Genomic DNA, 25,374 nt, shown 5'->3' with positions numbered 1-25,374 from the left:
GAATCCAAACACTTTCGGAGTAAACAAATTTACAACTTATTCTTAGTTTGTATTATGTATGACTTATAATGGGTTTTATGTATATGATGATAAGATTTAGGATGACATTTAATAGATATTGTTTAAATTTTTTTATATATTTTTTAATTTTTTAGAGAGAGAGAAAATAAAAAATAATTATGTAAATTTTTTCTCAATTTTTTCTTTGCAAAAGTTTTCCTCCATACTTGTCACCTCCACAAACGCAAGAAAGTTTTCTTTGCAAGAGGATTTTATTTTCTTTTCTCGTGCATTTTTCATGAATCAAACGGGCCTACAGCGCTTGTCCAGGGTCCAATGCACACACATAAGACGGCCCATAAAAAGCCCATACAGATCCAATTATATTTGGGCTCAAAATTTGTGCAGATCCAATAGGCTTTTGGACAAAATCAATCCAGTCACTCGTGTCGCTTCAAAGTTCGGCAACTCTCTCTCGGCGATACGCAGGGCATTTCGATGATGAACAGGTGCAAATTCATCCAAAAAGTTAACTGATCTCCTTTCTTGTTTTTACACTTGTGCAAATTAAGATCCTTTTTCAGTGCTTATTTCGCTGAGTTATATGGTATTTTTATGTTTATTAATGATGGATTATCGGCTATAAAAACAGGATTGTCGCCAGAAACTTTGGTTCCAATGTTTATAGATTGAGAATTCCTTGGAGACCTTTCTCTAATGATGCAGCCTCAAATCTATCTAGCTCAAATGCCGGTAACCCTGCAAATGTAATCTTTTTTTTTACAAAAATAATTTTGCTTACTTTAATTTTCTGGATTTATTTTACATTTTAATGGTTTTTCGACTTTAAATGTGGTTAATTTTACCTTTGATCATTGATTCAGTAGCTTTATTATTATTAAAGTGGTGGATTAAGCTGGCCAGTTTTTTAACATTGTAGGAGGGTGAAGGTCAACAATATGACATTGCGATTGTTGGAGGTGGCATGGTTGGCCTGGCTCTTGCTTGTTCCTTAGGTAGCTAAATTGTTTACATTAACCATACATTTTCATTTTTTCTGTTATGCAATTTATTTGTTCAAGACAGATATGATTCACAATAGGCACTACATGCATGATATTACAAACATGGATGCTGGTGACACTTATAAATATGTATAATTAGATGTTTCGTAATCTATATAGAGTATGTTCTTTTTAATGAGAATAAAATTCGGAGATGATGATCTGTTTACTATGTTAATATGCAGCTAGCAGACCATTAACGAAACATTTGAATGTTGCCATCATTGATAGCAATCCGGCTTTGGGGAGAAAACACTTCATTAAGAAAGAAGACCTCCCTGATCCCAGGGTCAGTACAGTAACACCAGCGACTATATCTTTCTTCAAAGGTAATAATATACTGTGTTTTTCATTTTTCACCTAATTCTGAGCCAATTTTAATCCTTATGTTTTGTTTTTCTGAACATTTTGCAGAGCTCAATAAATGGTTTTGTACTAGCATCCTGTGAAACATTGAAAAATGAAATTTGAAATCGAAAGTTAAAATTGTTTTTGTTTTAGACACCGGTATAGGTTTATGATGCCAGCAATGATTTGATAAATTAAAGATAATTATCTTACGACTATTATTCTTTTAGACCCTCCATCTGTAAAGGAGCGTACAGGCAAGAGAAACCATTTGCCTAATTGATTATTAGATATTGCTTTGACAAGTTGATATTTTCCCTTAATTAGTTATAACGCCCCATGCTTGTTTGCCATGTTTATTTTGCTTTCTATAACAGTGGTTGTATACCTTGCAGATATTGGTGCTTGGCAATACGTTGAACAGCATCGACATGCCTATTTTGATAAGATGCAGGTGCTGGCTTTTTTATTTTCTCTTTTTAAGATAATGTCTTTTTTTTCGTCAACTTTCAATGCTATCATTCATTCTCTTGTCTGAAACATGAACTAGCATGCCACTTAACATGTCTTATTTCCATGGACATCGTTTGTTTTTAAATGACACCAAGAATGTCTTGAATAAAAAAATTTCTAACAGTTTTATTGTGATCTGCTATAGGTTTGGGATTATACTGGCTTAGGTTACACAAAATACAATGCGAGGGATGCAAACAAAGAAGTACTCGGGTAAGCACCTACTTAAATCTAAAGAGGCAACTCTTGTTATCTTTTAGATGCTAATGCCTACATGCTGGTTTTGGATTCTGTCTTTAGGTGTGTGGTGGAGAATAAGGTGCTACTTAGTTCTCTGTTGTCATGTGTGCAGGTATTGATAAGTTATGCAACTTTTAGCATAATTACTGTGTCTTATTCTATGGTCATGGTTTTTACAGACACAATTGAACCAAGGTAAATTAAATATTTTCAGGATACAGATTTGCAGAAGAAAATCTACCCATCAAGATTGACTTCAATGTCTATACTACCAAATTCTTCATCCTTGGAAGAAGACAGCACAGCATCAGAGACAGCATTGTTTACTTATGGGCGTTTAGCTAAGCTGGAACTGGAGGATGGACATAGTGTATATGCGAAGTTGGTGGTAATTGAACTTGCACCTGGATGAGTTAGATTGTCCATTACGAATATAATAGGATAAAAGCTTTGTGTGATATCTATTTACAAATTTTCTGGATGACATTACTTTTCATTAGTAAAATTTTATTGGTGTCAAGTTACATGCAATTCATCTCAGGTAGGAGCAGATGGGGGAAAATCACGAGTTAGAGAGTTAGCAGGATTCAGAACAACTGGATGGAACTACTCACAGAATGCCATCATATGTACAGTAGAACATGCTGTAGAAAATCATTGTGCATGGCAGAGGTTTCTACCTGCTGGTCCCATTGCACTTTTGCCAATAGGTGATAAGTTTAGCAATATTGTTTGGACTATGAACCCAAAAGAGTCATCAGAGTTCAAATCAATGAGTGAGGATGACTTTCTGAAAGCCGTAAATCATGCTCTGGATTATGGTTATGGCCCTCATCCTACATCAAGCTTATTGGGTAACACAGACATTTTTTCTTGGTTCAAAGGAGATATCACCATGTCAGCTCGTGATTGCTTTGAAGTTCCACCAAATGTAGCCAAGTTGGCCTCTGAAAGAATGGTTTTCCCATTATCCTTACGGCATGCTAGTGACTATGCATCCAAGCGTGTTGTTCTAATTGGTGATGCGGCACATACTGTGCATCCTTTGGCTGGCCAAGGAGTAAATTTGGGTTTTGGAGATGCATCTATTCTTTCAAGTATAATTTCCGAGGGTATTGCAGTTGGCACAGACATTGGGGAGGTATGTATAGGACAAACCATTCTTATAAGACATGATGAATCTGGTTATCATTTCTAGATTTAGACTTTGGCAACCAGTTCTTCCTCTTTCTTTCTAGAAAAGAATCAGAATAACGCTGTTGTGATGCTCAATTACATATCACTAAATGGTGGTGTTTCAACTTTTTCAGGTATCACTATTGAAGAAATATGAAGCAGACAGAAAACCGGCGAATGTTATGATGATGGCAGTCCTGGATGGTTTCCAGAAGGCATACTCTGTTGACTTTGGTCCTTTAAATATCCTACGAGCTGCAGCATTTCATGGGGCTCACTATATTTCACCACTTAAAAAGAGCATCATCTCTTATGCCTCGGGGGAGCACAGATTGCCACTATTTTCTTGAAGACCTTGATAAATGTGATTGCAAAAACTAGGTAATCACACATAAATTAAGTAGAGTTTTCCTTCTATCATCTTGTACAGGAGTAATTTGTTATCAGGAAACATTAAAAGAATAATTGTAAAATGTAACTGTGATCACAAGAACTGTAGAAGCATTATTTCATGCATTTTACTTTGGTCAAGGGTGTATTTCTTAGACAAAATGATTCATTCATCTTTTTCCTTTAAAAAAAATGGGAAAAAAAAAACCATAGTAGCCCCTAATACAGTTATTCTGATTCATCCGAAAGGAGTTGAAACCAACAAAGAGGTATCACATTCCTTGTGGATTTCAAAGGAGGCTAGGTGTGGAATGATTCATCCTCATGCAGCTAAGAATTTCCAATCATGTTTTCTTTTTTCTCCTTTTAATTGGATTCTATTCTCTGGTGACAAACTTCTTAACTTTAGCTTAATCAGAAAAGAGATTAGGAGGAAAAGATAGAAAATTTGAGGTTAAGCATTTACTTCTTATGAGCTCTTTGATAGATGTAAGATGTGGTTACCAGTTGATCATTGACTCACTAGGAAGAGAATCCATTTCATGTTCATATTCAGCATCATTTTCATCAGATTCTCAGTTTGCTAGGAATTCTAACTTTTTCCCATTCATATTGTTTCTTCTCAGCTTATACATACCAGAATCTGAAAAGCCAAAACATTGTGGATTCAGGGTCATGGAACTAGCTTTAGTTCATCATTTAGATCCGCCTCAACTGTTATTATACTTTGTTTTTTCTTGGTAAATGCTTACAGTAGAGATATCAGTTTTGCCAGAAAAAATTCAACTCGATAGTGTTCTGTATGGTAGTAGATGTATTTTTTTTTTATATAATTTGTTTCATTGTGAAACCTCAGTGCAACAATAACAAAAAGATTTGCTAAAACCGGAGTTTCTGAAAAATGAAGACGAGGCTACCAGAACAAGTACATGAAAGTGTTGGTGTATTATGAATTTCAATACACATGAAGAGTTTAACCAGTCATAACTTCAACTGCATGATGTTAAATCTTAACATCTTTGCTAAATAGTAGTAAATTCATGGAGCAATATGAAGCTTCAGTGTTCTTCATCAGCGTCCAATTTACTAATTTCCGCTATGTAACTCATCTATCTTACTCTTAAGGACTCAATTATTTTCCATATTAAGCAGATAAAGAAAAATGGAAATCCTACAAGCAGGACTTGGCTCTGTCAAGTTGAGTGAGCTTTCAGGAGGCTTTTTATTAATAACTTTGCTGATGAAATGGTTCCTAGTACCCCAAGAAGCAAACCAAAAGCAACGACGGAGAGGTTAAGAATAAGAAGACGTCTGGATATCTGAGGCCAAGAAAGCTTGATGTAGAAGGCAGAGGGTAAAATCACGCAAATGCAGACGCTTACAAGGGAGCCAGTGAGGCTAAGGACATGCTCAAAGTATGGAACAGAGAGAGCAAGGGCTAGTATCGATAGAAGGAGGATGGAGCCTACACAGCCTCTTATGATCAACTTCATGCGAGAACTCACAGATTCCGGTAAGTTATGCTCAAGCTGAATGGCAAAAGGTGCAAACTCAAGTGCATATTTAGTCATGGGAGTTAGCACAGTCGCCCATAATGCAATTTTTGTGATAAAATGGTGTTGGGGCAAGCTGAGGGTGATCTGAGCTTTAACTTGTGGCCCAAACAACTTGGCACCCAGGAATGCTAGAGCAGTGTAGAGTGCTATGACTGATGCAAAGCTCACAATAGATACCTGGAATCAAGTAGAGAAAAAGTAGGTCACTTACAATATTGATGCTGCAGATAGGCAATTGCTTCTCTTATGGTATAGGAATAATAATTTAATTCTTAGATTCCACTTCAACTTTTAAAGGATGGAATCAAAGAATACCTAAAACGTAAGCAGATACCATGCTGATGAAACAAAATCGACAGTTTGGAAAGAGACATTTAAGCAGATAGAATTTGATCAAGTAGTACGTAGTGCTACAACAGCATCCACGAATAAGAAAAGGAGAACGCAGGAGAATGATGGGGAATAGGGAAACAAATGAGAGTTAGTTAAGAAGAAGAGATATTTTACTATTAAATAGCACAGAATATTTGCTTGCTACTGTAGATTCCACAAAACTTGAAATGTATAGGATCTGATATCTGATTCTCCTACTATAAAATTATTTATGGAGCTAAGGTAGGAAAGCACTTCATATTCTTTGACTTTGATGATTAAAAAAATTAGGCAAAACAAGTTTATATGATGCAAAAAATAAAAAATAAAATAGAGAATCTTTAATAGCTATATCTACCTTGGTGAACTTGGATGGATCTTTCATGGCCTTGTATAAGTTGGGGAAAACAATATGGCCAGCATAACTGAAGATGTAAAGTCCAGATATGGCAGGAATCTTTTGCATATGTAGCATCGGTATGGTGTGGTTAGCCTTAACACCTCCAAAAATAGCAGTGCACACCACTGATGTGAAGATAATAATTGACATAAGGATACCGCCCGATGAGAGGAAAGATATGGAAGAAAGATCTCTCAACCACAGACTTGGAAGTGCTATGAGGACAGCAATCACAGTTATCAGCTGAGATGGAGATAGCTTAGCCCCCGGTAGCTTGAGTTGGGCCCCTGAGAACACCGTGCTCAGATTGTCATGGAGTGAAATGGTGTAAGACACAAGGGCCATGAAAATTTCCAAGTAGATGATGGTTGCTGCTAAAACTCTTCCTTTTCTTCCAAATGCATTCTCTCCAATATCAGCATAGCTTTGGGATTTGGGATTCCTCTCAAGACATTTTCCAAGGATGTGAGAAGTATAGGTGCATATCACCCCAAGTCCTACAAGCAGGAAAACAGATGCCCATCCTCCACTTTCTAGAGCATATGGAGTTGATAACTGGCCAAGACCTGCTTTACATGTGAAGTAGAAAATGTTATCGCCTGCTGTAATCCAAGGCAATAGGGAAAAAAAACCACAAGATTATATTAAACTCATAAAAGAACACGTGGCATGTTGCCAATGGTCGAAAATCAAGTGGACAATTGCAACTTTAGTACTAGATGCTCCCTCCGGTCGGTCCTCCCCTCCCAACTATGAGGACATTCTTACTAAATAAAACATGTGTGACGAGTTATTTACCTCTACATAAAAGAAATCCTCAAGTGGGGTTTTTACTAAACCAAAATACAATAAAAAAAAAAACCGTGAGAAAAGATTGAGAGAGGAAAAGACATTTATGATGAAACGGTTAGAGGGAGAAAGGAGTCGAGGATATAAGAAAGAAGGAAACATGCAGAGAATCGGATAAGCTTACCTATGAGCATTCCACTCATATTCAAGACAGCATGAAGAAAGGAGCTGTTGGCCCCAGCTTGTTGATCAACATCTTTGCCCTTAACCATGCTCTGCACGTCCTCGATATCACCATGACCGCATTTACACACTTCATTTTCCTCAATGCAAACATCACTCTTCACCTGTCTCAGAGCCAAGTTTGCACCATGGACTGTCTCACTTGCTACTTGGTGAGAGAGACGACTCGTTTCAGGGCATGGCAATTTTGCCATTGATTTCCATAGCTTTCCCAACATACTTGGTTCTAAACTTCCACACAAAGCCCGCTGGGGCTAATAGAATCAAATGGAAAGTGTCGATCACCCTAAACTTGAGGAGATACTTGATTAATGACCTTTTACCAAAGAAGCCAAAGAGTAGCTCCATTTATAGCTGAAGGAAATTTGACATGCATTCCACTAACTAAAGTTTGAGAGAATCTCACTGTAAGTGAAGATACTGCCTTAGCCATAACCAAAAATAAAAAAAGTTAAAAGAAGTGAGTGTAATATGTATATGACAGAAGGAAAAGAACACACGTAATACTATAACCACCATTTGCAAGATTCTGACGCAATTAGCCATGAAATGTGCATGAGAGAAGGAAAGAGATCAAGTAGACTCCACAACTAGATACTATTTGCGACACCAATGGACCTGGGCAAATAGAACAACTCGCTTTCATTCATTTTCTAATGGGAAAGGAACTAAAACACACATTCATGGAAAAAACCGGCTTTTTACAAAAATACATACATCTCCCTAACTAGGACTTGAAACAGTGCATGGTATTGGTATAAGTTCCATAGAATTAACCAAGCTTCCTAAGACTTAATTAGCCAAAAAGAGAATCAAAAAGAAAACCCAACTTTGTAAGCTGATCACAAGTAGTGTTTTTGTTTTTGTATTTTCATGTGCACAAAAGAATCGAAATAAAGGATGTATATGTATATATGATCTACCAATTTATTCAAGTCAACCGTTTTACCACTGATTATTCATAAAATTGATGTGGGTCTTTGTGTTGGTAATTTGGTTTCATCCTCCCAAATTTGTCTAGAACAGTCCAGTTCAAGTACTTGGTTAATGCTTATGTTGAACCTGAAACCGACATCAATCAATTTGTTACGGTTTCAACCATGCATGGTGATTTTACTCAGCACTGCTATTATCTTGGTTGGCTGCTGTCATTCGAGAAAATGAGATGACAAGCAAGGTTGGCCACAAACAAGGGTGATGTATTGAAATCAGGCTGCATTTGAGATGCATGGCTGCGAGGATCTGGAACAAAAACAAAGAGCTTCACCAACAAGAATTTCTTTTCGTTTTTCCTCAACAATATTCCCATAATATTTAAAAGCGCTATGGGGTATCTTGTGTAAGAATTCCAGGAAGCTGTGCTGAGGCGGAAAGTGGTGATGCCAAACGAACCAGATCAAAGGTTAGTGTGATAAGACATACCCCTGCCTCATGCAAGATCCCCTGCGGCTAAATGGCTTATAAATTAAAGCCAAAATTTTGTTCCAGTTGAAAATGGTAATGATAGACTTTGGAATTTTGGTAGGGGGGAAGGAAATTGATGCCAAACGCATCTATTAAGAAACTTCGATGTGGACTTGGTTCCCATCACTGGTAAAGCTATAGGCCTATAGCTATATAGCTTGTGGTACCTGCAGTGACATCACCGTCGAATATAGGTGTAGATCCTGTCTAAGTTTGCACATTTCCCTGTATTAGATATTGAAGCTAGATTCATTGCAAAAATTAATAATTTCAATTCTTATTAGTAATTAGTGATGATTGTTTTTTTTTTTATTTTACAGTTATATATACAAGATGATAATAGATAAGTTATACACATGTTGAAGATGTTCTTGTCAAGAGAATTCCTCTATCTTATGATTTTTTTAAAAAAAGGTTATATATATTTTATCGATTAAAATAATTAGTATTATTTAAAGAATATTAATAGTAATTTATAAAATAAAGAATTTTCATTTTGTTCTAAAAGTATATTAATTAATTAATTTTTTTTATAATTGAAAGAACTTAAGAGATTCTATTTTGTAAGCTTTTAAGTGTAAATATGGTTTGAGAAAAATATTGTCTCATCCGTCCACACCAAGTTCCCTTTGAAAATGAACCAAATCACTAGGATATTATTCCGCCTTGGTGTTTCACATGGTGGAGGGGCATCTCATGAATATGATATCTGATGTCAGGCATTTAATGTTGGTATTTCACTTTTCCTGTATTCCTTAAGATAAGTGAATGGCTTTTGGCTTCAATTCTGGACATTAAACACCTATAATTATAATAATAATAATAATAATAACAAATGCTTCCTCCGTCTCAATATTCCTTTCCTTATTTAATAAGGTTTTTACTTTTTTACATTATAATAATAATAATTTTGGCAGGTAGCATTGTCCATAAATAATATGCATCATTGTCATCAAAACCATTTCCGAATTGACCCAAATTGAGGGTGAAACAGGTTCCTGCCTCAAGATGAACTGCCATTGAAAGTGAAACCCGAAACCTTCTCTTCCGTTGGTTTGTTGTTCTTGAGCTTGACTAAGAGTCAAACCAAATATTGCAACAAAGAAAGGACTCTCCTACATGGCAACGGCCTGAAAACTGGAAATAGGATCTCATTTGATATTTATTACCTTTATGAAGACCAGCGTTCCATAGAACCGATGCACGAAGTTGGGGTAAATCTGTTGTGAATCGACATCGAGCAGTAAGAAATGCAGAGGCATGTAATTATATTACATTTTATATAATATAATCCTATACAAACATATACACAATTGAGGAAAGAAGTTGGACTATCTCAAAGGTGATTACAAAAATGTATCGCGAATTAGGCGTGCTAATACCCGAGATGATAACCTGCTAATCACCTCAGGAAGCACCCTGGCTGATATGCCTGGTAACAATGGAAGCAACTCTTGGACAGCCTGAGCAACATTTACACCCTGTTAATGCCAACAGAATAAAAGCAGTTAATGAGACATGAAGACTACTATCTCTAATTCAGAAGGAGAGAAGTTCCAAAAATAGTTAAATTTTAATTAAAAGAGCGAACTTTGGAGTACCTGATTTGATGTCGCTGATATTGAACTTCCTGCTGTTAAGAACTCAACAATTTTTTGAACATTATTCAATATAATTTTGTCCTCCTCAGTCATTGAAGGCAATAGTCCTGCTGGCTTGAATGGTCCAACTGTAGGAACCATGCTAAACACAGGGGCAGCATTTCTGACTCCCAACACAGACATTAGTTGAACTAACTGTTCCCTGGTAAGCGCATCAATGCCCTTCACAATCTGCTTAGCACGCCAGAAACATTAGTTTGATATTTGAGCATCCTTCTAACCAACCTCACACCAAAAAGGAGGGTGCAAGTTTTGTTCAAATTGAGCAGTATTGTCAAAAGAGCAAACATAATAACTAAATCGTACAAAAACAAATACAGAACCGGCATGGGCAGTGAAAAGGTGAAGCAATTATATAACCACACACCAAAAGAGAAAGAAGAAGGAGAGGCTACGTAAGAACACAAGCAAACTTGCAACTAGTTAAAAGAAAATAAGTAGCACGCAATAATACTTGTTCTATTATTTCCACACGATTTTAAGAATGTAAGTTGTAATAGATCAAACTAATGCAATGATGAAAAGAATAGACTGTGAAGACACAGTATAATGGCCATTAAAATCATTGTAAACTTGATCAATTACTAACTATACATGAAAGAAGGATAAAAAACTGCGGAAACTATAATCTTTTTTCAATAGGTCAAATATTCTACCCCAAGATTATCCTTCTTATGATCATATGCTGTTTTTAGATCCTTGAAGAACAATAAATCTTGGAGACCTATAAGTTTGCAAGCAAGAAGAATTTGTTTTGAAATGAGTTGAATGATCTAGGAGTTGATGTGATCCAATGCATTGAGGAAAAAGATTGTACCACAAAAGGAGGCAGGGTTGACATTTTGCATAGATGATTGAGGGGCAAAACAAGCCTTGTTCAAATTAGAATAAATAATACCTTTGAGGCAACTTCAACTGTATGAAAAAGTCTATTCCATTCTTTTACTAAATACATTGAAAACACCATTTATACATGTGCCTCCGTATTGCGGTGCGCAAAAGATTTCAAAGGGTCAAGGGCTCAAATATTCGAAAGTACAATTTCTTATTATAGAGTAAACAGCTGTAGCCAGAAATAGTACCATTTTCTATTTGAACTGAGGAAAATTAATTCCGGCACTTCTTAAGGTTTACTGGAGGAGGGGAAATTTTTTCCTGCACTATCTCTAAGCATATATATGACTCAGCAAAAATCCCAATGGAAACCTTTTGGAGGTATAAAATCATTTGGGAAAAAGAATTATGATGGAAAATTTTGAGGTTTTTAGATAGAAAGGAAAGCCAAAGAAGAATGGGTTGCATTGCAGCATATTTTGTCACCTTCTGGCCAAAGACTGGCTCTAAGAGGTCCTTATTTTGATATGATTGAACTAATATCAAATGTAGTGCCTTCAATAGGGAATAGAGGCACTATTTTTAGCCAGCAGATAACATTTTTTTTCTTTTGAATATAAGATTTAAAAATACCTCATCCAGAAGAAATTCTCGGAAAAAGTTTCCCTTCTCAGACAGCAGAAATGCTAAGGCTGCTCTTGTTTGAATAGGCTGATTTGACTGAGATTCGCTTGGTAGAAATCTAGGGAATGCAATAGCTGCTTGATTTTGTAGAAGGCCTAGTTCAGCCATATCCCCTTTCAAATTCTCTCCACCTCCACTTTTTGCTGCAGTAATGAAATTCTCAAAGGCTTGCATGACATCAATGAACCTGTCAGCATCAAAAACACCAGATTTCCCATATATTGTGTAACGCAAAGCATTCCTCAACCGTGGGGATTCATCTGTGAGGAGCCTCTGAACAATGGAAGGAACATAATGACATGATAAACTTATATTCTGGAAAATGTTGACCATTTATTAAGAGAAAGCACAACAGCAATAGCAAGAATCTTTGCAGTCACACAATGAATTTTAAAATAATGTTATGATCACAAACTATTCTCAAAAACAGATGGCTCACAATTCAGAAATGTAGTCATAAGATGTTAATTGGTTTTCACAACACCATGAGCAAAACACTCTTCCATCTTGCTCAACTCAAGAAAGCTTCAATCCTATCTAAATACTTTGGTTTTTGGATTAGTCATGTGAATTCTTTTACATCATTCCAGCCTATCTAAAACAAAGTCCCCAAAAGTCCCTGGATACCAAATCTTTTCAACACCTCCTCACCTGTCATTTTTGGCCTCCACTTTTTCCTTTTCTTACCATCAGCTTAATGGCATAGAAAATTATGTTGTTTCTGTATGTTGTCAAACCAAGGTTTTCAAAAAATACTAATAATTTAGACAATTCTTTTGTTCTTTTTGAAATAATTTACGACAATTCAAGACGAGTTTCAAAGTGTAATCTGACTACATTTTCTATATAAGTTACGTATTGGCATTGACAGTAAGCATACAACAACTGGTCTATCAGAAACCAACGAAATGATTTCAAGTAATAAATTTAAATTTTTGCAGAAACACAGAGTGACTTCAAATGTCTTCTTCATTCTTCTTTTTCTTATTTGTCAAACAAAAAGGTAAATGTTCAATGCTTCAAAATTTCAACCAGAGGACCAAATACCCTTTTGGCTTGAAACTGTCACCAGGAGGCATGAAACTCAATAATAGTCCTTAAGACAATTGACATTGACCTAATATATAAATATATATATAAACATTGTCATCCTAGAAGCATTTTTAGACCCTCATTCATATACCAAATATAAAACTAATTAATCAGGCAATTGGCTAATTAGTCATCAGAAAATTCAAAACAAAATGGCCAGTGCAATATTTCATGTCATCATTACAATGACAAATCAAATTCATTTCAAGATACATCTGCAACAACAGCATATTCATACCTGAGCAATATATGGATAGGCCTCATCCACAATAGCAAAATCGGGATTCCCCACTAAAGCTATTCCTTCCAACACCCCTATTGCCCTAATTATAAGAGCAAAATAAGGAGGTATCCTAAATGGATAATCAAATGTTATCTGTGCCAAATCCGCTGCCAGCTCCTGAAAATTAATGTTTTTTGCACCCCCACCCTCAAGTGCCTGATCAAAAACCTTTGCCAGAACAGGCAGGATGGGTTCCAAATTAACCCCTTGGGGAATAAAATCGAGTTTAACAAAATCTTTAACTATTTCTGCATAGTCCCTGTGAATAAGATGAGCAATCGCCTCAATCATTCCATACTTCTGATCATCAGTTAATTTTGTGACAAGACCTGTTACAGCATAAGCAAACTTTACAATCTATAAAATAAAGCTGATGAATAAAAGACAGTATTCTCATAGTAAAATTTAGCATTTATATGCATGACCAGCATGATGTCAATTGTATAGGAAGAGAACTACTAAACCATTGTTGAAAGACAACCATATATCAAAATCACTCAAATCAGCTCAACCCAACCCAATTACGTTGGAGGTTCGCTAAATGAATTTTCTACAGCTTGCTGAATCCGAAGTCCTAACCCTGATAAGTTGCACAGAAAATCAATCATATTTTATTGCTTAAATAGATCATCGGAAATAATGGCTATACTTACAGTTGCTCATTGGAAAGAAATGCTGGTTTAACTTACTGTTATGTACAAGCAGCAATTATTTTATAGCTGAATCAGGCAATGTCTCCTATACTTAAAAGAAACATGCTTCTGTTGTGCTCCACAAACAGACCTGTATGACTTCTAAAATCCAAAAGTCCACATAAAGGCACTTGGGTTAAAGCTTAATTAAGAGATTTCAATACTATTGTTGTGGTTTGGATTGCCACAATCAGTCAGGAAGCACATAAGTTTTCTTTCTGTCCTCAGATGAGTTTTTCTTGGCAACTCATATATATTGCATCTAAAACAGAAGGAACCCAACACTGAGCACAAATTCAAACATTCTCATCTATGAAAATCAGTTTCCATTTGAACTAATGAAATGTAGAATTAGGCAATAGATCTGATGAATGGCCTAAAAAAGATAAGTTTGTGCTCAAAAGCCACCATGATACTCTTTTTTTTTTTGGCTTTAAACTTTAAGCGGTAATTCTGAAAGCAAGCACTGTTGAGGACTCAAGCTTGTATTGAAGAACAGCTAGCTGCTGTTCTCTATTAGGTTAAGGACACCATTTCTGAGTCAACTGGTACAAGAAGATACAGAAGGGAAAGAAAAAGACTTCATCATTAATCTAGGTAATCTTTTATAACGTGGGGGGGGGGGGGTGGAACAACAGCTCAAAACAGCTGCATTAACCATAATTAAGGACACAGGTCTAAATTCACAAAGAAGTAACTCAAACTACACAATGCCGTTAACCATGTTGAAAGAAGATCTTTTGCACTGTAAGCTTAGGAATATATTATTACCAAAGTCAAGTATGGCTAGCTTCCCATCAGGAGTGCGGATCAAATTCCCAGGATGCGGGTCAGCATGGAAAAACCCAGTATCAAGCAACTGAAATCAAAATGGGATAAGTCACATAAATTAGATAATAAAATTCAGAGCTTTTCTGATGTAGAACAATAAAATATCTAAAACAAGGAATTGCTCATGACCTAGGTGGTGGATATTCACACCATCTGTTGGTTGCAATTGCATGTCCAGAAACAATTGGTAAGCACGATAAGGAAGAGGAAGACATATTATTAGTGCTAGTGACTGATACTTGTGCACAAACAATGCACATATTAACATTCATTAAATATAGACAAAAGGCCTTAACATTTGATATTGGCACCTGAATATTCAAACGAAAAAAGAAAGAAACTTAAACTTAGCCTCCTCTTTCCATAAAAACATTTTTAAATATATGGCGGATTCCTTCCCTATCCTCAATATGACTAGCTCTATCGAAAGCAATAAATTTTACAACTATCATTTAACTGCCAAAAGTTACCAAATGAACAAATAGGATTAAATATCTAAGGAAATGTTTAAGGTTTTCAAATAAAGCAGAAGCAAATAACAGTCCTAAATTGCAAAATATTTTGACAGTACTGCCACCATGATACTATGAAATTTCTGCCACCAACTCCTTCACTATCATCTTTCTTATCATCAACAAGTTGAAATATCACATATTTAACTGCTGAAGGCAACTAACCCCATTTCAGTACTAATTAACCAAAAAAGTCATGACAAGTACCAAAGCAAAATGCACCCAAGAAAAGATTACATGAAAGTCAAGTTTCACATTGAAGATTCCTCAAAAATGTAAAAGAGAACAAAATCTTGACCTGTCTCCATTAGACATAAACTAGGATGAGAATATATGTAGTGCATCTCCATTAGACATAAACTAGGATGAGCATATATGTAGTACATTACCTGCTTTAGGTAGCATATCACTCCAACATTGACCAGTTCACCAACATCACTTTCTGTACTTTGTGATAGCTTCTCTCCTTCAATCCATTCTGTAGTAAGAACCTTTCTTGATGTATATTTGTGGTAGGTCCTTGGTATAACAACCTGAAAAACAAAATTGACCATAAACTGATTTCTCTTGATATTCTTAAGAAACTAATTAAAAAGAATAACATGAAAAAAAACTTCTTTTAACCAGAATGATATAACCAGACTGGGTTCTCCAAAATCAGGAGTTACTGCTCCAGACATAATAAAGATACAAGTTTAGAAAATACCACTGACCTGTGGAAGGTCCTTTCGCATCATTTCAGAAAAGAGTGATCCATTTTCACCCTCTTTAACATAATCTAGCTCCTCAAAAAATCGAGCAGCCCATTCATCAACCAATCCAACCACGTCTACAGAGATCTGGAATGGATAAGGGAAATCAAGTAGGCAAAGCATGATAAATTATCACTAATATGGCTATCAATACTAGAGGTGCCCCTTTATAAGAAGGAAAAGGTTTTGACAAAAAGAGAACTGGCAACAGCTATATTATATACCTGAGGAAACTTCCGGAGAACCAGACCCAAGTTCCTTATAATGAACAAATCAACAGTCACCGTCTCAAGAACAAAAGGCCTTTGCACTTTGACAGCCACCAGATCTCCATTTTCTTTCAAGCGTCCCTTATATACCTGTCCAAGAGATGCTGCCACAGATGTCCCACAACAATTATACGCATTTTAAAATATTTATAGTTGGAATGGCAGATAAAAGCTATTAAAATTATTACATAATGTAAATAAAAATGTGCATGTGTGTGTATGTCATATGCAACGTATATTCAAGCTGAGATTACCAGCAGCTATTGGTGAAGAAGAAAGTTCTGAGTAGACTTCTTGCCATGGCTGACCAAGTTCCTCTCTAATAAGAGCCATTGCTATGTCATCTGGAAATGAAGGAACCTTCACATATCATCAAAGAAAAGTCGGTTATAGAAAGAGACTAACAACCCTCTCCTCCCCCTCCCAAGAAAAAAATATAAATAAATGTATTAATGCTAACAAGATTAGTAATATCCACCTTATGGAATATGCAGCATGTTTGGAGAAAAAAGCCTTTCAAGTTAAAAAAAAAGCCTTTCAAGTTAAACTCCCTGTCATATGATTATTTAGGAGTAATTTTCCCCCAACAAACTTTTTTTTTTTTTTTTTAAATTTCCCCCAACAAACTTAAGTTTGTGAATTGTAAAATAAAGGATGAAAAGTTGGCAGAGTCATATCAAGAAGGCCCTGCTCCATCAAAACCAATTTCAAAAACCTATCATTTTGCTACTGATATAACATTCAAAGAAACTAAAATAAATTTCTTGTCACATTTGAAGTCTATCAAATAATATAGACAATTCTGGTACAACAAGTCATGTGATCTACCTAAGGTATTTCTGAGGTACGGGCTATTTGAGAGGAGCTCAACTATCCCAATCACAAGACAACAATTAAGGCTCATATGGCAGGCCAAAACACATTGACATTAGAACTAAAAACAGGCATCAGATCAAAATTGCAGACTTTTTCTCACATCATCCATCTCTATTAAAACAGTGACATGTTAGAATTAAATTTCTTTACTCCTGATAAGTCATATATTTTGAACAACTTTTGTGGCATAGGAAAAGATCTGATTGAATATAATAACTTTAAAAAGGAAAGAATGAAGAAATTATTATGTGATAACTTTACCTTATCACAAAGCTTTTGCAGCTCAGTCATTGCAACAGGAGAAAGTATATCTGGTCGAATGCTCAATGCTTGCCCAAGTTTTATATATGCTGGGCCCAAAGAGGTAACGATTTCCCTTAATTCAATAGCTCTAGCAACTTCATTCTGATAATAAATACAATCAAATTAAAAGGCAGATAATCAAATTTGAACAACAAAAAGATGTCAAACTAGCACAATCATGTTTCATGTTTTACACACACGCATTAAAGGAAGCCCAAATTCTTCAAAGAATGAACATCAAAGAGATACAGTACCATTGAGAAAATTTATGCCACGATGGATATCAATATATCAAAACAAAATATCAAAATCTCAAAAGCAGGGGACAGAGCATCAAGTATTCACCTCTTTGACCTTCTTGTTTATCACATCCAAAGCCAGACGTGAGAGGAAACCCCCAGCAACAGATAGTAATTGTATAATTCGAGTTGCAACAGCACGAGGCCGTTTTCCCCAGTATACAGAGATGCTAGCCGGATCATATACCAAAGGTAAGAACTCACTGCTTTCATCAACCTATGTAACCAGAAAATCATTGATTCATGACCAGCCAACAATATAGTATAGTAAAGAAATAGCACACTAGCTAGAAACCACAAGTGCCAAAAATTTGTCCGCTAAAGCATCAATTTACCTGCCCTTAAGTTCATTAAAATTTTCAAAAGCCCGGGAACTATTCCAATTTTCAGAAATGAAACGGGTGGTCCTATGTGCTAAAACCATTACATTAAGAGAATCAAAATAGAGAAGTCAAACTTAACATATATATGCTACAAAAACTGCATTTTACCTCAACGAGCCGAAGCTGAATGTTGTCATCAGCAAACTGTGAATCCCGCAAATTTTGGCCACGAAGTCCTTTCATTAGTATAGCCAATTGTTCATTTTCTTCCATTTGCGCTCTCACTCTTTTTATTTCCTGTGAAACTTCTCCCATTCTCTGCTAGTTCAATTATCATCAAAGCAATAGGTAAACAAATACTATACCATTAACCAACAAAGATACACCAATTCATATAGGAATTCATATTCGATATGGCTTCTCATCAACAAAAATTAAATTTTTATTTATTACTAATTTCGAATGACGTGGCAACTTGTGATTGAATCAAATAAAACTTTTAATAATACAATATAATAAAAAGAATACTTAAACTTAAATTTTCCTTTTCAATTTCCTTCACTTTCTCAGCAACCACACAAAAGTTCACCTAATCGAACCAATCTCATTTCAACGAATACAAATACTTTTAAGTAATATGAACCTAAACTTTTTTTTACCGTGGAAGCTCCGTTTACGGATTTTTTAGATGATGGGGACTGCGAGGAGCCGTTGATGTTGTTTTTTGAAGGAGAGGGCTGGGACGGCCCATTACGAGCGGGCTTCGGTTCAGTTGCGACGGCAAGAACCCGTCTTGTTCGAGTACGAATAGAAACTCTGTTGGAGCGCGGGACAGAGAAGCGGACGGGGTCGATTCCGCAGTAGACGAGCTGCCGCGGCGCTGCTACGTCCATGGCGGAATCGACGAAGAAACAACTTCTTTCTAGAGAAAAAAAAATTCAAAAAATGAAGACTTTCAGAGAGAGCTCTGCAGCAGAAGACTGGAGTTGAAAAGAAGAAAAAGTGCATTGAACGCGTGTTCTCTTCCAAAACAATGACTCAGAGGAGAATCTGGCCCTTGGAGGAACACGTGGCAAAAGATGGTGCAAGGAAAGCTTTTTTTTAAATATTATTATACACATTTTTTATTAACCGTTGGTTTCTCGCGGGTGGTTGTCCGCCTGTCTGTTGTGGAAATCGTTTTTCGTTCTTTTTAGTGTTCGGCTTATCACCTCACAATTATGAAAATGCAATTCTTTTTTTTTAATTTTTTCTTTACTGCTTAAATATTTTTTGAGGAAACCAGCTAACATTTTTTTATTTAGAAAATATTGTTACAACTAAAAAAATACAAAATATCAATATATGTTAGTAAATATCTAGAGTAGTAATTTATTGAAACTTTATTTTATTATTCCCAACTCAGATCACTTGAATCAAGTCTGTATGATTTTTCTTTTAATTTAAAAATTATGTCGTTTGACCTCAAAAAACATAATATTTTCATAAATAGCTAAAGGATTTTACATATATAAATACAGTAGATAAGATAAATTTCAATTAGATAATTACTCAAGCATCATTTTTTTATCATCTCAATTATAAAATCAAAAAATTAAATATAACATATAATTAAAAATTACCATATAAACATGTATGCATCATATGTTTCATTAATGGAAAATAATAATAAAAAGAACCTGCATAAGACAACTGTTTCCTCTCTTACTCATCTTACCTAACTTCTACACGTGTTGTCTTTGCATCAAATTGTGGTGAATATAAAGTTATGATAACTCATAATACAATAAAAACACTAATCAAGGTTGGTCCAAAAATGCCAAGATCCAAAGCAACTCCGTCCTATCCCTGAAAAGGTTCACCTGAGAGGCAAAGCAAGTGGTTGACATTTACGCTAGTCTAGATTTGAGTCATTACTGGTAGGGTTGGGGCATGATTAAAAGTCTAAGCTGTTTTTAATGCTCATTTATTCAAACCTGAATCTTTCATCCCATTTTAATGACTAAACCAGACCCAAAAAAAAGTACCCCATCATGTCTCTTTAAGGTGCAATTCATATTATTATTTTAGTTATTTAAGGTGCTATTCATTTTTTTTATTGAATAAATACGTTTTGTGGGAAAAAAAAATCCAAGAAAGATATCTTAGCTAAATTTTAGAACCCATATACTTTGTTATTAATTTTTTTATAAAAAATTGGAAATTTATCAGTATTTGAAAAACAAAACTCTTACTCAAGTAAAAATAAATACTAGTAATAGTTTATTTATTAATCACCGCATTTTACATTTTAGTGTAGTAGAAAGAAATAATTATTTTGTGGGGGGGCTTTAACAATTCTTGTGGACATTTTTGTTGTCAATGATTTTTTATTTGTTATTTACTTAAAGTTATGGCGTGCCACGTGTCATAAATATGGGGTCAAAAAGAAACTAGTTTAGTTTTCTCCAGGACCACATGTAAAGGGTAGAATTTTGTTCCCACTTCTGTTTTGGAATTTCCAGACCAAACTACTCTCTTTTTTTCCCCTTTTTCTTAGGGTTTTAACTCTTTTTTTTTGTTTTTCCTCCTTCAACCTGCCTGCTACCCAAACCCCTAACACAACACTTAAATACCCATAAAGCCCCTGCCTTTCACAATAATTTACCTAAAAGGGTGGACAGGTACCAAAGAATAGAGAAGCCAAGGCCTGAACAACCTATCAATGAGAATGAAATCAGAATCACTGCTCAAGGTGTTATTAGGAACTACATTACTTATGTCATATCTCTCCTGCAGGTATTACCCCGAAAAAGTCTCTCTTTCCTTTTTTTTTATTTTCTTAGCTATTTTTTCTTGATATTTTATATGAGGTTTTGATATTATGGGCATTATTTATGGCATAAAAGACTAATTTTTTCATTTCAGGTCTATCCCTTTTGATTGTAAGTCCCTCTTAATGGCAGAAAAGAATCAATAATATTGTATAATGTAAGGAAGACCCAAGTTTTTAACTTAAGGTACATTTAAGTTAGCTGTGTAGCTTTTTTTTTTTTTTTTGTCAATTTGGGAAGTTTGATTGTTGGTAGAGTCTTTGTTAAAATTCGTGTTGGAGGGTGATGTCCAATCCATGGTTCACAGCTTCCTGAATAAGTTTATTTGTTCATTCGTTTTATTAGTTGCAAAAAAGAGTGCTTCATTAGGTGCGACAATTCAGCTGTTGGATAGGCGTAGTTAGATGCAGATTGAAGTATTACTGCATTTCCCATGATTCTTTTAGTATTTAGATGCTCCTAATCTTGGCAGGCTTCCTTGTTGGATTGCATCTGCAGTTTTTGCTTCCCCATTGGAGGATATTAAAATCAAATTCCATTAATAGGAACCATGTGCTTCATGGAACTGGTAATGAAGATAATGAAAGAAAGAAACACAAACTGAAGCCAATAAGAAAGCAAAACTGAGTGTAAAGGAAGAGTAGGGATGGGAAGAGCAAACCTTCCAAAGTGCTTCAACCATTACATCCTTGTGATATTTTCATATTTAGTTACATAGAAGACTTTCAGGAGCCTAGTAACAAGTTTGTATATGGTATATTGATTCTATTGCCCTGTTGTAATTTTCTTTTTCATGACTGGTCATTCACCTTGCTGCTGATTTTTTTTTCTTTGGATTGTTGGTAGAGAAGTTTATGTCTTACAATGTTCACTTTCGGGGTGATGTATATCTTTCATTACTTCAACTTTCGAAGATTTTTCCTTTTTCAGGAGAAACAGGTAGGGGAGATTGTTCTAAAGGCAATGGGACAGGCAATAAGCAAAACGGTGGCCATTTCAGAGATCATAAAGGTCAGAAGATTCCATTCCTTTTGCAGTTCGCATTTAGAAAATAGAAATGGACAATCATGCTGACCATCATCTTATGAATTTCTGAACAGAAGAGAATCCCTGGGCTGCATCAGGAAACTTCCATAAGTTCAATGAGCATAACTGATATGTGGGAGCTGATGGAAGAAGGGCTTGTTCCATATTACTTGAGGCATTCTTATGTTTTGTCCTCGTAATTCATCTTTCTTGAAGTGCATTTATAATTCTTGTTTAAAATGGTTTGTGCAGGTTGGAGATGACTCGCCAAGTGTCCCTTATTTCAATTTCTCTGTCAACCAAAGAGCTAAACAAATCATCTCCTGGATATTTAGGTTTTCCACTTCTTTTTCTTTATGGTCAAATATATTGCCAGCATCATACCTCTATGTTAAGATCTAACATTGTTGGAAAATGTTTTATTACCAGGTATCAAGCTCCATCTCATGAGCAGTAGAACCAATATCAGTCTCAGCAACAGCAAAACCAAATGCACGTGCCCGTTACTGGGTTATTGAAGGCGATGAATTTAGCATTTTCTTCCTCTTTCTTTCTTTTTGAATAATAATTACAACAATTAAATGTGAAGATCATAAACAGTGTTTTATAATTTTTTTTGATGATGGCTTTGATTGCAATCCATATTTTGTTTATGTATGTTAACATGAAGCTCTAATAAATCGCATTCTTATTTTTTGAGACCAACCTATTTGCAATTGCCTTTGTTTATTTAAATTCTCAATACATTCATCATCCTGATTCATATGGACGAGTAACAAGTTTCATTTTCATTATATTGATTTTATTGCCCTGTTGTTATTTTCTTTTTCATAACTGGTCATATACTGGTCCTTCACCTGACTGCTGATTTTTTTTTTCTTTGGATTGTTGATAGAGAAGTTTATGTCTTACAATGTTCACTTTTGGGGGGATGTAGATCTTTCATTTATTTCAACTTTTGAAGCTTTTTCCTTTTTCAGGAGAAACAGGTAGGGGAGGTTGTTCTAAAGGCAATGGGACAGGCAATAAGCAAAACGGTGGCCATTGCAGAGATCATAAAGGTCAGAAGATTGCATTCCTTTTCCAGTTCACGTTTAGAAAATTGAAATGGACAATCATGCGCTGACCATCATCTTATGATTTTCCGAACAGAAGAGAATCCCTGGGCTGCATCAGGAAACTTCCATAAGTTCAATGAGCATAACTGATATGTGGGAGCCGATGGAAGAAGGGCTTGTTCCGTATGCCTTCAGACATTCTTATATTTTGTCCTTGTAATTCATCTTTCTTGAAGTGCATTTATAATTCTTGTTTAAAATGGTTTGTGCAGGTTGGAGATGACTTGCCAAGTGTCCCTTATTTTAATCTCTCTGTCAACCAAAGAGCTAAACAAATCATCTCCTGGATATTTAGGTTTTCCACTTCATTTTCTTTATGGCCAAATATATTGCCAGCACCATACCTCTATGTTAAGATCTATCATTGTTGGAAAATGTTTTATTACCAGGGATCAAGCTCCATCTCATGACCAGCAGAACCAATATCAGTCTCAGCAACAGCAAAACCAAATGCACATGCCCGTAACTGGGTTATTGAAGGTGATGAATTTAGCATTTTCTTCCTCTTTCTTTCTTTTTGAATAATAATAACAACAATTAAATGTGAAGATCATAAACAGTGTTTTATAATTTTTTGTGATGATGGCTTTGATTGCAATCCATATTTTGTTTATGTATGTTAACATAAAGGTCTAATAAATCGAATTCTTATGTTCTTTAGACCAACCCATTTGCAATTGGCTTTGTTTATTTAAATTCTCAAGGCATTCATCATCCAGATTCATATGGACGAGGACGAATTAATGGTAGAGGGAGAGGACAGGGATGGGGCAGGACCTGTAACAGGAACTATCCAGGTATAAGTTCCCTAGATGCCAGCCTTGGTGTTTACTATTGCAACATCACTTGATTGTGCTGCTTGATCACTAAACTAGTCTGCTGGCAGAGAATGGTGGTTATTGGAATCAGGGGCGAGGAGGTGGACGAGGCAGAGGTTGGGGCTATTGTGGTGAGATGGCTCTGCATATATGAGAACCACATGTCTAGCTTTCTATTTTTGTACAGCGTACATGCTTGTGCTATTATCTTGCTTAAGTATCATTCTTTCCATTTGATAAATCATTTTTTTTTTCAATAGAACTAGAAAAGAGCACTAAGTTTGATCTATTCCTCAACATAAACGGAGCTAGGTGGCAATTTGCTTTATCATTAGATCTTTTTTTTTGGTTTGTCTTATATCTCATCATAGCGAACATATATTGCAATCTGGTTGTGGTCCACATGTCGACCAACTAGCACCTTATCCCAAATGTTTGCAGTTAGTGGCATGATGCCTGACTACATTAAAATTTTAAGCTGATAACACTTTACCAAAGGCTTGAGGCATGTCATGTTTCATGATTTATATTGGATCTGAGAATGCATGCTTTTCCATCCAATGATGAATGTTTTCGTTTTTGTTGCTTACAACAATTTTTGTTTTCTACAGGTGGGTATGGAAGGGGCAGGGGTGGAGGGCAAAGCTATGGTCATGGACGAGGATGGGGCAGTGGCAGTGGACATGGTCGTAGACAACAGGCTTAATAGTGGGATTGTACTAATGGTTAGCTCTTTAGCAGGACGGCCTACAGTTGTTGGGAGGAAATTCTTGTTGGCTGTTAGAAGCATCAAAACATTTATATCTTCCTCTTATCAGTTTATTTTTCTAAATGATATGGATGTAGGAAGTCATTAGCATTTTCTCGGTTGCTTCTATCCTGTTAAGGGCTGTTAGTGGGGTTTTAATATGCTGTAATCCGTTGCCTCTGCCACTCTTTGTAGATATAGTCTATTTTTAAATGTATATATGCCTTTTGAAATTTCTTTCTCTCTCTCTTCTGTGCAGTGATTGTGTCCAAAGCCAATAAATGCAAGATTGAAGCCATGTGCTTGTTGATAAAGCAGGGTTTGCCTAACAACCTCTGCAAGTTGCAATCTAGCACAAGACACGTGTCCTCACGCTTATGATATGATACCCCTTCAGATTAACAAGGGGCCAGGAATAAAAGACAAACTTTACCCCTTGTTCCTGTAGAAATTGGCGCTTCAGCAGGAGCTAAAAAGGAGGAAATGCATTTACTTGCTTCGAGCTTGTGATGCTTCGTTTTCAGTTATTTATCTCATCAAACATACCAATGGCGGAGGCCTCCTCTTCTATACTTCGAAAAATTAGAACCGTCTTCTCATCCATAATTTCTTCCTTTGAAGTCAAAACAAATAAAATGTGAAAGCGTTACCTTTTTTTTTATAACATTGTGGCCTGAAAAAGCAAAACAGACCAAAGTTTATAAGAAATCAAGTGGAATTAATCTGAGTTAGGTGAGTTCCTTAAGAACCAAGGACATTCTTCAAGAAGCTGTGCAGGCGTGAATATCGATGAAAACCTATCAACCTGAACCAAACACAAGGAAAGTGCGGAGCTATTATTGACTTCAAATAATATTATATGCATTTATGTTTGATAACACCAAC

General features: G+C 35.6%; 4 protein-coding genes across 10 annotated transcripts; 2 read left to right on the top strand and 2 right to left on the bottom strand.

The window, feature by feature from the left end:
* Positions 420–4,666, top strand: LOC18602777 (ubiquinone biosynthesis monooxygenase COQ6, mitochondrial). Of its 2 annotated transcripts, none has more exons than XM_007034372.2 (11): positions 420–509; positions 653–767; positions 941–1,016; positions 1,250–1,393; positions 1,808–1,866; positions 2,071–2,138; positions 2,226–2,277; positions 2,380–2,553; positions 2,707–3,306; positions 3,476–3,722; positions 4,358–4,666. In XM_007034372.2, exons 1-10 carry the CDS (start codon positions 499–501, stop codon positions 3,689–3,691), a joined length of 1,515 nt encoding a protein of 504 aa, XP_007034434.1. In that variant the 5' UTR covers positions 420–498; the 3' UTR covers positions 3,692–3,722; positions 4,358–4,666. The 2 variants fall into 2 exon arrangements, with proteins under 2 accessions (XP_007034434.1, XP_007034435.1); XM_007034373.2 differs by having other exon boundaries at positions 3,981–4,557.
* Positions 4,752–7,394, bottom strand: LOC18602776 (vacuolar amino acid transporter 1). Its single transcript, XM_018120272.1, has 3 exons — positions 7,033–7,394; positions 6,018–6,625; positions 4,752–5,464 (listed from the first exon to the last, which is right to left on the bottom strand). The coding sequence occupies exons 1-3, from the start codon at positions 7,307–7,309 to the stop codon at positions 4,925–4,927; spliced, it is 1,425 nt and encodes a 474-aa protein (XP_017975761.1). The 5' UTR covers positions 7,310–7,394; the 3' UTR covers positions 4,752–4,924.
* LOC18602775 (uncharacterized protein sll0005) lies at positions 9,794–18,974 on the bottom strand. The gene is made up of 13 exons (XM_018119847.1): positions 18,626–18,974; positions 18,135–18,284; positions 17,690–17,860; positions 17,303–17,446; positions 16,420–16,525; positions 16,121–16,269; positions 15,858–15,983; positions 15,534–15,677; positions 14,573–14,660; positions 13,065–13,438; positions 11,684–12,007; positions 10,157–10,387; positions 9,794–10,036 (listed from the first exon to the last, which is right to left on the bottom strand). Exons 1-13 carry the CDS (start codon positions 18,857–18,859, stop codon positions 9,902–9,904), a joined length of 2,376 nt encoding a protein of 791 aa, XP_017975336.1. The 5' UTR covers positions 18,860–18,974; the 3' UTR covers positions 9,794–9,901.
* On the top strand, positions 20,487–25,095 carry LOC18602774. 6 transcript variants are annotated; one of them, XM_018120451.1, is made up of 11 exons: positions 20,496–20,744; positions 21,710–21,790; positions 21,880–22,140; positions 22,235–22,866; positions 22,958–23,046; positions 23,136–23,219; positions 23,313–23,403; positions 23,628–23,720; positions 23,810–23,872; positions 24,353–24,466; positions 24,749–25,095. In XM_018120451.1, exons 4-11 carry the CDS (start codon positions 22,819–22,821, stop codon positions 24,749–24,751), a joined length of 585 nt encoding a protein of 194 aa, XP_017975940.1. In that variant the 5' UTR covers positions 20,496–20,744; positions 21,710–21,790; positions 21,880–22,140; positions 22,235–22,818; the 3' UTR covers positions 24,752–25,095. The 6 variants fall into 6 exon arrangements, with proteins under 6 accessions (XP_017975939.1, XP_017975940.1, XP_017975935.1 ...); XM_018120448.1 differs by lacking the exon at positions 24,749–25,095 and adding an exon at positions 20,874–20,936 and having other exon boundaries at positions 20,499–20,744; positions 24,353–24,730; XM_018120447.1 differs by lacking the exon at positions 24,749–25,095 and adding an exon at positions 20,874–20,965 and having other exon boundaries at positions 20,499–20,744; positions 24,353–24,730.

This window comes from Theobroma cacao, chromosome 4 (assembly GCF_000208745.1).
Source record: "Theobroma cacao cultivar B97-61/B2 chromosome 4, Criollo_cocoa_genome_V2, whole genome shotgun sequence".
NCBI lineage: Eukaryota > Viridiplantae > Streptophyta > Magnoliopsida > Malvales > Malvaceae > Theobroma > Theobroma cacao.
This window is presented reverse-complemented; position numbering and strand designations above follow the sequence as displayed.

Bases quoted from the DNA above. Each gene is read 5' to 3' on its own strand.
- LOC18602777 (XM_007034372.2), top strand. The intron at 1,867-2,070 runs GTGCTGGCTTTT...GATCTGCTATAG, and splicing joins CCTATTTTGATAAGATGCAG to GTTTGGGATTATACTGGCTT. The intron at 2,278-2,379 runs GTATTGATAAGT...AAATATTTTCAG, and splicing joins CTCTGTTGTCATGTGTGCAG to GATACAGATTTGCAGAAGAA.
- LOC18602776 (XM_018120272.1), bottom strand. From the start codon at position 7,309: ATGTTGGGAAAGCTATGGAAATCAATGGCAAAATTGCCATGCCCTGAA. The intron at 6,626-7,032 runs GTAAGCTTATCC...CATGTAAAGCAG, and splicing joins TATGAGTGGAATGCTCATAG to GTCTTGGCCAGTTATCAACT. The intron at 5,465-6,017 runs GTAGATATAGCT...ACTTGATTCCAG, and splicing joins ATCCATCCAAGTTCACCAAG to GTATCTATTGTGAGCTTTGC.
- LOC18602775 (XM_018119847.1), bottom strand. From the start codon at position 18,859: ATGGACGTAGCAGCGCCGCGGCAGCTCGTCTACTGCGGAATCGACCCC. The intron at 16,270-16,419 runs GTAATCTCAGCT...CATCTGTGGCAG, and splicing joins TTCTTCACCAATAGCTGCTG to CATCTCTTGGACAGGTATAT. The intron at 14,661-15,533 runs GTAATGTACTAC...TTTTGATTTCAG, and splicing joins TGATATGCTACCTAAAGCAG to TTGCTTGATACTGGGTTTTT.
- LOC18602774 (XM_018120446.1), top strand. From the start codon at position 22,819: ATGGGACAGGCAATAAGCAAAACGGTGGCCATTGCAGAGATCATAAAG. The intron at 22,867-22,957 runs GTCAGAAGATTG...TTTTCCGAACAG, and splicing joins CCATTGCAGAGATCATAAAG to AAGAGAATCCCTGGGCTGCA. The intron at 23,047-23,135 runs GTATGCCTTCAG...TGGTTTGTGCAG, and splicing joins ATGGAAGAAGGGCTTGTTCC to GTTGGAGATGACTTGCCAAG.